Raw genomic sequence first — 12,731 nt, forward strand, 5'->3', positions numbered from 1 at the left:
TTATTTCTTCCTATATAAAGATGAACATCCTATTAATGTCCTATTTTGGAATATTCATTTGGGAATGAAAAACTATATCTTATGAACGACAACATAACAATCCTTGAGTATAGTATTTAGCTTACATATCAAATAATAACAATTACTAGATAAGACAAGAGGGTCCGTTTTAATTGTTGACATTACCCACAGTTTTAGAAAACTTAGGCCGTACGCCGCCAGGGGTAGCGCGATCACCCGTCGTTAGATTTAACATAATGCGTTAAAGATAGGCAAAATTTTACTTAAACTGATATAATAGGATAACAAAAGTATTATACAGAGTGTCCTAGCGAAAACGATACAGAGCGAATAACTATCGGGAAAATTATTTTTCCTAAAAACGCCGAGACAGGATAATTTTTGCTCGAAGTAGAACATATTTTCACATAAATTTCTTGTTATATACTCTTCCCCCCTAGGGAGGGGTTAAGAAAAACGTCGTTTGAAAGGCATTCCTCTACACAACCGTGTTTTATATTTTGAATTTGACCTATTAGTTTCGAAGATACAGGTTGTTAATAAAAAACTACTTTTTACAAATTTATTTGCAAACATTTTTTTCTCCATCAGCTGTAGTACTTTAAATATTTAACGTACTTTTTATGGATCACAGCTAAAATTAGTCGTCCAGTGTAAGCCTTATGTCAGTGACATTTCATTTTATTGTTCATAATAAATTGAAATAATAAATAATGCTATCAAAACGGGTATTGAGTGACCTATACAGTGTGTTAACAGTATGGTTTATTCGATTCGATCTCGAAAACCAGTTGATATTCCAACAGGATGGAGCTCTCGCACACTACACCCTGCCTGTTCGGCAGTATCTTGATCATCCGTTTGCGAATCAGTGAATTGGGAGAAGAGGTGTCATAGAATGAATCCTCACGTTCGCCGGATTTATATTCCTTGGACTTTTTCTTGTAGTCACTTAAGGTCCAAAATTTATTTCACTCCACCTACTTCCCTTCAAGATCTACGCCAACACATTGTCAACGAATGCCGCCAAGATACTCCAGAAAATGTACGTGAATGCTTTTTATAAAATTTATATTACTGTATGGAGGCTGGAGGTCATCAATTTGAACACTTAATTGGCTAACATGTAATTTGCAGATAAATTTGTAAAAAGTAGGTTTTTTTAATAACAACTTGTATCTCCAAAACTAATCGGTCAAATTCAAAAAATAAAACACTGTTGTGTAGTAGCCCAGTTACTGTAGCTGAAAATATAGTAATACCTCCGAATTTTTTATAACTGCATCGATTTTTCTCAAAATTTAGAATTAGGCTCATCTTACCCCCCCACTTCAAAACTTATATATGCTCTAGGTGTGTTTTTTGTTCTTAAGGGGCGAAAACCACCCAATATTTGAAAAAAAAGAAAAAATACAAATTTAAGCATTTTATGTAATCAAATCTTTTTTATTTGTGCAGTATGAGTAATTTCATGTGCTATTTAACACGAAACTTAATGTATCCCAAATTTTCAACCCGGAAAAACCTTTAAAAACCACCCCTTTGAATGAAAATAATATAAAAAATTTTTTTCAACTTGAAACGTTTTAATCATGCATTTTTATCAAATTGAAATTGATTTCTTGATTAAAAAATTTTTTTTATCGATTGCAACTTTTCAACCCTTGAAAAATACCCCTTCTTTCGAAAATAAAATGAAAAAATATTATTGAGAGAGTAGAAACATTTTAAATGTGCATTCGTATTAAATAAACATTTATTCCCTTATTATAATATAGTTGTTATAATATATTATAGTACTGATTTATTCGAATATACACATACTAAATACGTATACAGGTTCGGAAAGTCCCCATGGTTCATCGGCCGTTACGTGAGAGCGATAAAGTAAGTCATAGAAATCCGTGCGATAGAGAAGGATGGCTATAATGAAGGCGTCTCATAGTCACCGCCCGTTTCGCCCTTCCACAAATAAGATCCACTTCCACTTGTAATTCAGCGACCGGTAGTTATCTTTGTTTTCGTCGTTTGCCTTTTCTGTAATAGATGTCACTACTTATACAATTCCGACTTCGTATTCCGATGTGTTAATACAATCCGTTAACAGAGAGCAGCACAGTTTGTTTAAGGTGAGGCGCAGCCCCAGAAAGAGTGATGCCAGATCTACAGATTTTTTTGGAATTGGGGAAATAGGGAATTTTGCTTTATTTCTTGGGATTTTTAAGTCATTTTAAAAACAGAGGTATCTACTAGCTACTGTAAAAAGTTTTCTTTGTTACGCGTTGTGCTCGCGTTAGATTTGAAGGCATCGATCGCAGTGCCCCCTGGATCCTGACAGCCTACAAACGGCAAAATTTGTAGGCAAACGTCAGCCCTTACTTAGATTTATCTGATAGCGTTACTTATAAAATCAGTGAAAACAATGTCCAAGACTCATACAGTCTGGTTTAGGTTTTAAGGAGAAAACTGCATCGTGTAACAGAACAAATAATTTTAAGCAAATATTTTCATATTTACTAATTCTGCCTGAGTATTAGCGTGGTGTAATCCAACATGTAGTTGGGGCATAGGTATAGCTCATAGAGTAGTTGTCTCCCGCAGTATCAGCAGCAATATTGTCTGTGAGATTGGATATTATCATTTGCATACTTAAATTTCTGATGTCGAAAAACGTTGTTTAACATCTTTGATAGTTTTTTAAAAATATTTTTTAAATTTATTTGAATTATGTTAATACTTTCTGATTTTTTATATTAAAATGAGCTTAAAACATTTTAAATAGAAAATAATTCTAAAGCTACTCATTCCACAAAAACAAATTATTGAAATTTCGTCTTTAAGATTATAATTTTAAAAACACCGTATGTGTTAAAAGTTCAAGTGCAGAAATTTTTAATTTTCTGAGGTATATCTCTTAAAAATGCTCATATCAGAACCCCAAAATGGCTTGTCCTTTGAACAAAACGTAAGAAATATTTTTTCTTGGAAATTCATTTATAAGAGAACTACTGGTACAAAACTCTTATATCTCCGCTACTGATTAACATATTTGTGAGTCAACTTAGCGGATGTTTATTTATACTTAGATAAACCAATAGTTAAAGTTTCATCTATTTAGTCATCAGAGATATTTCAAAAAGTGCGATATTTTTTCTAATTACTACACCCTAAATCTCAAAAATTAAAATAAATTCGTGAAGGTCCCGCCTTGAGATTTGTACTACCCTATATATCAAAATAGAATATTACGGATATCATTTGTTTCAGTCTATGGATATTCGATGGATATAAAAAACTCCCTTCATGAATTCTTCTTTGTAACAAATACAAGGAATTGAAAACAAGAGAGAAATCATTACACAAATAGTGCAATAAAGTAAAATTAAAAATGATTTAATTCCAGTTTGATACGTACTTGTCGGACTCCTCTTTGTTACGCAACAAAGCCATGCTCTGATACTGACCCTAAAAAAAACTATGACGAGGCCAACACCGATAACTGTGCCTGCACCATAATAGTAGAAGTCACTAGTGTCACCATTTCCACTATCCATACGTAATTTTAATTGAAGGTACAACACAGTACCTACACCTGACCTAAACTTTAACGGTAAACTGACACTGATTTACTTACTCATTGGGGCTTATCAAAATCCTCTATTTTATCATTTAAAATTATCATCTATATACGTAGGTATCACAAACGGTGTATTTTAGCGATGGGTAACGCAGCAATATTTCCTCCGTTGATACACTAACTCAAGCGCACACTAGTGCGTTAACCCACTGCGTTAACTCAATTGCGTTATAACGCAATATCGGTTCAACTGGCGGATGACGCACCTAGCGCAAAGCGCAGCGGTGTCATCGTATCACCACTACACCACCCGACGCGTGACTCGCTACAGCTTCATCAGCTCAGCTCACTGCTCAGTGCTGTGACGCTGGACAATCTTGAAAAAATATAACTGAAAAAATATNTTAACATATTTGTGAGTCAACTTAGCGGATGTTTATTTATACTTAGATAAACCAATAGTTAAAGTTTCATCTATTTAGTCATCAGAGATATTTCAAAAAGTGCGATATTTTTTCTAATTACTACACCCTAAATCTCAAAAATTAAAATAAATTCGTGAAGGTCCCGCCTTGAGATTTCCACTACCCTATATATCAAAATAGAATATTACGGATATCATTTGTTTCAGTCTATGGATATTCGATGGATATAAAAAACTCCCTTCATGAATTCTTCTTTGTAACAAATACAAGGAATTGAAAACAAGAGAGAAATCATTACACAAATAGTGCAATAAAGTAAAATTAAAAATGATTTAATTCCAGTTTGATACGTACTTGTCGGACTCCTCTTTGTTACGCAACAAAGCCATGCTCTGATACTGACCCTAAAAAAAACTATGACGAGGCCAACACCGATAACTGTGCCTGCACCATAATAGTAGAAGTCACTAGTGTCACCATTTCCACTATCCATACGTAATTTTAATTGAAGGTACAACACAGTACCTACACCTGACCTACACTTTAACGGTAAATTGACACTGATTTATTTACTCATTGGGGCTTATCAAAATCCTCTATTTTATCATTTAAAATTATCATCTATCAGGTATCACAAACGTATACTGTATTTATAATAAAAATAAAGCCAGCACTGATGCTTTGCGATTAGCCAAAATTCGGAATTTTTTAAAATTCTTCTATTTACGTAGACTTCAGACTGTTATCAGATGAAGATATAAAAAAAATATATTATAAATAATATACAGGGTGGGTTACAATTAAGTGCAAAAAATTTTACCGAAACTTCTCGCCAAAACGAAATAATTGGTTAAATAAACCGTTGTTCCAAAATGCCTCCTTACAAAGATACAGGGTGTTCAAGTTTTTAAAAAAAGTATTTTATTAATATTTCCAGACTTGCATTATTTACGTAAAGAGTCAAATTGCCGGGAAAACGGCTACTTATACTACTTTTATTAAATACTTATTTTCTATTCAAGCAGTGTGGCTCTGATCCTCGTATGTCTTTTTATGATTATAGACTACATATTATTACATATTTGTTGAAAATAGGAGAAAATCTGTTGCCAACTCTAAAGATCACACTCCACAAAAACTGTCTTGTACACTGGAAAAGTTATTAAAAAAATATGAAGATTATGTTACAACAGTAAAAAGCGAAAAGAGACGGCGTACTTTTGCGATTCATGCCCATAGAAACCACCTTTATGTATTGTACCATGTTATTATGAACATCATAAGAAATAGTTGATCAATTGTTATGCATAGAACACTCATGTGTACACCTAAACGGATTTATCAACAGCACTGAATATAAGTTAGTGCTATCTGGTGTGGATGGCGGCATACATCAATGACCTTTCGACCAAATAAGTAAACGTTACACGACACTTACTATCCCTAGCTCTCATTGTTTCTTTGCTAGCCCTAGCTCTTTTTCTTTGCATTTTCTAAAATAGGCTTTTTTTTCGATGCGATGTTTATCAATTTTTTTAATGTTTGGTTAATGTTTTAATTTGGCTTTTTCTCTGAGAGACGTTTATTAATTGATATTATCGGTGAACGAAGCATATGTTTTAGTAATGCATACGCTAATTATTTCTGGGGACGTTTTTTATGTGCATGCGTTCATATCCGCCGGAAATTTTAAATTCAACTTAAAAGTTTAAAATTTCAAAAAGTTAGCAAGTGAAATATGATAATAGCTTTTATATCTTATTTGTATGGCATTAGTCTATAAAGTATAAATTTGTTCTTATTTATGTTTCCGATTTGCTAAAAGTTGAACTATTGAATTGTTTAAATTCTTAGGCAAGTGTTCTGAAACGTTGTGTTAAATTTTAGGATAGTAAAGTAGTTTCAATTATACACAAAAGTGGTGGATCCATTTTTGTTTTATTTCAAAGTTATACGGCTTTGAAATTTTTGGAGTAAATAAACAGAATTACATTCTTAGATTAAACAGAAACTAATTTTAGTTAGCCAAAAATGTTCAAACAATGATATTGTTAAAATGTCCTCTTCGTTGCTGTCGAAAACTTTGTGCTAACATGAGGTTTGATGAAGACTTTTCTCTTGTAACAAATAAACAACTTTTACCTTTTAAGTAGTGTTTATTACATGCACAAAACACACATATGTATTTACAAAACTAATGATATAAAATTACACAAGTTTATCAAATATTTTATTTGTAGAAGTGCCTATAATGACTAAAGGCCACTTAAACGCACGGTGAAACTAAGTAACAAATGTTTTATTTATAAATAAATGACAAATTTCCAAAATGTAAAAATGTAAATTGAAATAGAAATTTCACAAAATCATAAGCGAGTCTTTATTCTCTTGTTCCTAATATATTTAAATACATGAATATAATAGTTTTATTTATATTTAATTAAAACATAAAATCTATTTTAAAACATATACACTGTTACAAATACACATATACAAAAAAATTCCCTAAAAAGTATTGTTTTTTAACCCCATTTTTGTGATTTTTTCGATTTTTACCATAATAATCATTATTCATTCGATTTGTAACCAGTCATATATTGTAAAAAATTTAATTACAAACATTTTTTTGCTCTTCCATTTTCGCCTAAAATCAACTCTTAAAAAGATACATAATTAATTAGGAAGAAAAAAATGACATTTTTCCAATTTTTTTAACATATTGTGCCGCCAAAAGTTAAGCCCATGTTTTTTTATGCGCATAGAAAAATTTTCATTTCTAGTGATATTTGAAAGCCAAAAAGTCAAAAATCTCCGTGGATATACGATTCACCCAAATATGGCTTTTTGAAACAGATACCGTCTGGACTATAATAGCAAGTTTATAAATTTTAAAATGTGTTTAATTTACAAGATTTATAACAATAAAATATTAACCTATTATAATTATTATACAATATTAATTACCAGTGGTCGTTTTTGACAAATAATTAAAATGAAAATAAAAAACAATTTAAAAATATTTCCCTAACCTTTCGGAAACATGTTCTACAGAGAAGACTGAATGTTAAGTACTTATACATTTTTCATATTATTATTGTCGATATGTGCTCATTCCTAGAAACAAGTACGTACCTATTTAATATAAATATAAGTAAAATAAATCAATATAAATATCTATCATAAAACGTATTACATAATTCAAACACAGTTACCTTTCGACGTTTATTTATAGGAAAATATTCCTGGTTTTCCGTTTTCCTCTTAGTTACTCTTATTTCTTTATTTGCTATTTCATCTTCTTGTTCCCTGGCACCTTGAATATTTCGCATAAATCTCTTAAAAGCTTCTGTTAGGTATAATTTTATTATAAACTATTGTTCTAACGAACAGTTATAAATGGTTTTAATTACAACACCTTCAAATAATGTTCTAATGTCAAACCCAAACCTCAAATATATATTTAGCCGATGACGTCCTTTCCCGCCTTTCTGCGGATATTAACGCAATACGCATATGCATCAAAAACGTCCCCAGCAATAATTAGTGTAGTCTCATCGCAACGACCAGTCCTGTCCGAAAACCTACGAAGTAAGTAAGGTTCCGCGCATATCCAATGCGCAAATCTTCTGAGGTGACAGGAGACATGGCGAGGCAATTGTGCTGCAGAGTTGGTTCCGTTCCAGCTTCCAACCGTTTAGACGTGCCGAGGAAAGGAATTGAGTAAAAGTTTTAGGTAAAGACTTGGCTACTGTCTGCTTAGTATTAATCATATCTTGCCTTTCAGATATCCGCCCGCACTACGACGTGGTTGGGTGTGCTGTCATCTCTTTACGGTAAATTTCACCTAACTGCGCGTTCGGCTGATAGGATGTTGTTTCCCTCCCACTTTCTGTCCTGCGAGTTGAAACGCAGATCGCAATTAACCATACTTTCCTTCTAGATTTCCGTCAGCCACCGGCCAGTCTTAAGGAGCCCTGTTATTACTGTATATTTATTTTTTTCTTTGTGTAGAGCTAAGCCTGTAGTCAGCAAATAGAGCTTTGTTTTTATCTGTTTGATCGCTTCCTCACTCCTGGTATCTACACCCCGCTTGCCGTAATAACCGCTTGGTTGTTTTTGCCGTTCTGCTAACTCTATTCTGCTTTACTTTTAGTCAGGTCACCGCTTAACAGTGTACCGTTATTTTACCGTTTCCAGTAGTCGCCACCTGCGTATAACCGTAGCCGTTTGCCACTGTCTAACCGTAGCTTAATAGTAGTAGTATACATATAGAATATAACCTTCAGTTCATTTATCAAGTGTGAATTTTATTCCTGTGTGCAGTCTAACTCTCTCTAGATCCGCTGGACATACCGTGTATTCACTATGGCTGTCCGAGTAGAGGTGTGTCTACACCAAGGGTCGGCAACTGGCGGACCGCGGTCCAGGTCCGGACCGTGGAAGGTAAAATACTGGACCGCCAAAAATTTTTTGAAAGCATAAATTACTCAAATAAATTATTTAAAATATGTTTTTTACGTTTAAGTGCCAATATTATTATTTTTTCTAGTATTTTACAATTGTGTGAGTGTTTTGAGTTCTTAATGGTTAGTAAATAGATTAAATTTGAGTTCAAATGAAAATTTGTAAGAAATATGAATTTTTTTTCTGGACCTCGTTAAAAATTTTTAAAAGTATCCGGACCNCGGCAACTGGCGGACCGCGGTCCAGGTCCGGACCGCGGAAGGTAAAATACTGGACCGCCAAAAATTTTTTGAAAGTATAAATTACTCAAATAAATTATTTAAAAAATGTTTTTTTACGTTTAAGTGCCAATCTTATAATTGTTTCTAGTATTTTACAGTTGTGTGAGTTTTTGAGTTCTTAATGGTTAGTAAGCAGATTAAATTTGAGTCCAAATTAAAATAAAATAATATGAATTTTTTTTTGGACCTCGTTAAAAATTTTCAAAAGTATTCGGACCCCACCTAAAATTACTTGCCGACCCCTGCTATAGATGATTATTTATATCATCTATTAAAACTAATAATGATTTATTCAATTATATTTTAAACCAAAAAAGAGGTAATACAGGAATAAAATACCTTTTAGAAAATGCTGAGCTCAGTGGAGTATTCAAGTTTTAATAAAAAAGGTACCAAAAAATTTTCAAATTTAACAACTGGAAGAATTAATGAGTTTACTTTGATAGAAATAACTTCAAATGTTCTGTGCCGTAATCGATCTATGCTCTACGTATATTTTATAATAAATATCTTTTTAATAAGCACATATTTTCATTATAAAAAGGTTACACTGTATATTTAATTGCATTACACTTTGTATGTTTATTACAATAAAATTTAATACACTGCTTGGAACTATATCTTTCTTGGTTTTTCTTTTTTCTTTCTTGGTCAGTTTCGTCTGTTATATTTAATTTAAATCATTTATCTCTGTGCGGAGTATACTGTAGTAAATAAACAAATAAATATAAATGTAATATATAGGGTGTTTCATAATATATGCGCAGGACTTCAGGATGTGATAGCTCGTCCAAAAATTTGAAAAAAAGTTTGTATTAACTTACCCTCTAAATTGCACAATTTTCGAGATACAGGGTGTTGAAATTGTAAAAAAAAATTTCGTTTTTTGCGAATATCTCCGGAACCGTTTATCGTACAGAAAACAGCTTTTGTGAGCATTTACTACTCATAATAAGCTATATTCTGTGCGAGAAAGAATTTGAAGGGGAAGTGAGTGTTTTTCTCCCCAACTTCTACGCCACTGGAAAAAGTACGGTTTTGAACAAACCGCCAATGTTTTCTACACAAAATAAGTACTCTTGGTCATAAGCTCTAAAGTTGACCGTTTTCGAGAAAAATCTACTTTTATGTTGAAAAACATGGTCAATTTTTCGAAATAAAATTTTTTTACTAATTAAACAAAATTTATTTAATCGTTAGGAACAAGTAACAAAACCAAACGTTAACTTCAGATGCAACAATGCGTTCTCTTAATTGATCAACATTTTCAACTGCAGTAGCGTAGACTAGGGTTTTGAGATGGCCCCAAAAGAAAAAATCTAAACAATTAAGTTCGGGAGATCGCGGGGGCCAAGGGTGGGGACCTCCTCGACCGATCCAACGGTCTTGGTATTCGTCGTCCAAGTATTGGCGAGCAACCAAACTAAAGTGGGCCGGAGCTCCATCATGCATAAAGTACATGTTTTCTCTTACTTGAAGCGGTACATCTTCCAGCAGTTCCGGCAGTACTTCTTCTAGAAATTGTCGATAATCTGCACCGTTTAATCTGTTCGGTAAAAAATGTGGGCCTATCAAATGATCACCGACGATGCCAGCCCAAACATTCACGGAAAATTGTTGCTGATGATTGCCTTCTGCAATTTCATGTGGATTTTCTTCAGCCCATATGTGGTTATTGTGAAAATTGAAAATACCATCTCTCGAGAAAGATGCTTCATCGGTAAACATAACTTCGGCTCCAAACTGAGACATGACATTTTCCCATAGTCGTTGGTGAATGAGTTGAAACAAGTTATGATGTGGTACTTGGCGATCACGATGTCTTTCTTGATACAACCGCCTTGCTTCTGCCGAATTACCGTTCGCCATTCCGTAAAGGTAATGCATTTCGCACATTTCAGCGTTTGTGTAATTCATTTTTACTTTTGTAATACAAATTGACTTTTCGCAGGTACAAACTAATTGTTATTTTGACAGGAGGTAGCTTTTGTTTTAAAATTTAAAGCCTACTTGATAAAAAAAATTATAATACATTTAGTAAAATAAAAATTTTATTTCAAAAAATTGACCATGTTTTTCAACATAAAAGTAGATTTTTCTCGAAAACGGTCAACTTTAGAGCTTATGACCAAGAGTACTTTTTTGTGTAGAAAACATTGGCGGTTCAGATGGGCGTCTTAAAACCGTACTTTTTCCAGTGGCGTTGAAGTTGGGGAGAAAAACACCCACTTCCCCTTTAAAATCTTCACCAATTATGACTGAAAAAAAATTTTTCTCGCACAGAACATAGCTTATTATGAGTAGTAAATGCTTACACACCCTGTATCTCGAAAATTGTGCATTTTAGAGGGTAAGTTAATACAAACTTTTTTTTAAATTTTTGGACGAGCTATTACATCCTGAAATCCTGCGCATATATTATGAAACACCCTGTATAATAGCAAATTTTATTTTAACAGTACACATATACACCGAGTCTCAAAATGATGAAATGTTGAAATTTTAGAATATCGGCGAAACAGGTCAATTAGTAAATAGAAATTGACACTTTTCTATTTTTTCCAGCCATGTTTGAGAGACCTATAACATTACCGACTTTTTTTTTTAATAGGACGCTCTATATTTTATACTATAAATAGATAGCCCTTCTAAAGACGAAATAAGCGATATAAGGTAAGGTAGGTATAAAGTATAAGGCGATATAAGATAAACCTACTTTTTTTGTCACAGTTGTCAAAAAATTGAGAAATTAAATGAAAACAATAATTTAGTGCTACTTTTTATTTTATTACAGCGAATGTTCAAAGTGACCCCCATTAACCGTTACACAATGCTCAATTCGTTGTTCAAAGTTAGCAATTTCATTTTGAATAACAGTTGGTGTTATGTTTCGAACTTCTTCTCTGATACGATTTTTCAGTCCTTCGATAGTGTCTGGTCTGTTGACATACACTTTTCTTTTTAAATAACCCCACAAAAAAATCTAGTGGTGTTAAGTCAGGGAAGTGTGGTGGCCATTAAGCGGCCCTTTTCTACCTATCCATCGATTTGGGAAAACTTCATTAAGGTAATTTACATCGAGGCGAAAATGTGGAGGGACACCATCTTGTTGGAACCAGCATGCTGATTAAGGTTAGGGAAAATTAATTCCAGGGATGAAATTAGCTGAAAACGCAAAAAATCTAAATAATGTCGCCTGTCAAATNGATTTGGGAAAACTTCATTAAGGTAATTTACATCGAGGCGAAAATGTGGAGGGACACCATCTTGTTGGAACCAGCATGCTGATTAAGGTTAGGGAAAATTAATTCCAGGGATGAAATTAGCTGAAAACGCAAAAAATCTAAATAATGTCGCCTGTCAAATTGCCCTCAAAGAAATATGGTCCCAACAATATGCGATTTCCTACTATTCCAGCCCAAACATTCACTATTTTCGGCCCTTGTATATGTTTTTATTGCATTCAATGTGGATTTTCTGGGCTCCAAAACCTAGTATTTGCCTGTTCAGGGTTTCGTTTAAGCAAAAAGTTGAAAAGTTGCTTTGTCAGTGAAAATTATGCGATTTTTTAAGTTGGTTGTCTTTCAAATGAATTTATAATAATTTATAATCGCAAAACTGTAATCTTCTTTCTTTGTTATCTCCACATAGTTCTTGTAAGATGTTAACTTTGTAAGGATTTCACTTTTGAGACTTCAGAGCCTTGTGAACGGAGGATTTCGACAAGTTGAACTTGGCTGAGACAGATCTAATGGATGAGTGAGGATTTTCAGTAACGGCGAGCATCACATTTTGACGGTCATTTTTGCTTACCGTTCTTCGCCTTCCTGATCCAGGCAAATCTTTTATACTTGCGATTTCTTCAAACTTTTTGGATACTTTACTTATTGCAGCCCGACTAATTCTCTGGTCTGGATACTTATGGTGAAATAAGTCACATACCTCCAGGTGACTACGGATTTT

At 33.2% G+C, this 12,731-nt stretch overlaps 2 protein-coding genes across 5 annotated transcripts in view; one reads left to right on the forward strand and one right to left on the reverse strand.

Annotated features, from left to right (window-relative positions):
- Positions 1-12,731, forward strand: part of LOC108908713 (orexin receptor type 1-like) — a gene marked incomplete at its 3' end in the record, with an annotated part of 283,301 nt that overhangs the window by 119,473 nt on the left and 151,097 nt on the right. The window lies entirely within an intron of this gene.
- LOC108908714 (extensin-like) overlaps positions 1-12,731 on the reverse strand; it is a 127,469-nt gene that overhangs the window by 79,057 nt on the left and 35,681 nt on the right. The window contains exon 1 of one of the 4 annotated variants that reach the window (XM_018712838.2): positions 3,437-3,610. The exons of the other annotated variants lie outside the window; for them this stretch is intronic. Coding sequence (XP_018568354.1) covers positions 3,437-3,575 — 139 coding nt within the window. The 5' untranslated portion in view covers positions 3,576-3,610. Of the gene's footprint in view, positions 1-3,436; positions 3,611-12,731 lie in introns of those variants that run through there. 4 annotated transcript variants of the gene reach the window in all.

Source organism: Anoplophora glabripennis, unplaced genomic scaffold, assembly GCF_000390285.2.
Source record: "Anoplophora glabripennis isolate ALB-LARVAE unplaced genomic scaffold, Agla_2.0 scaffold374, whole genome shotgun sequence".
Lineage (NCBI taxonomy): Eukaryota > Metazoa > Arthropoda > Insecta > Coleoptera > Cerambycidae > Anoplophora > Anoplophora glabripennis.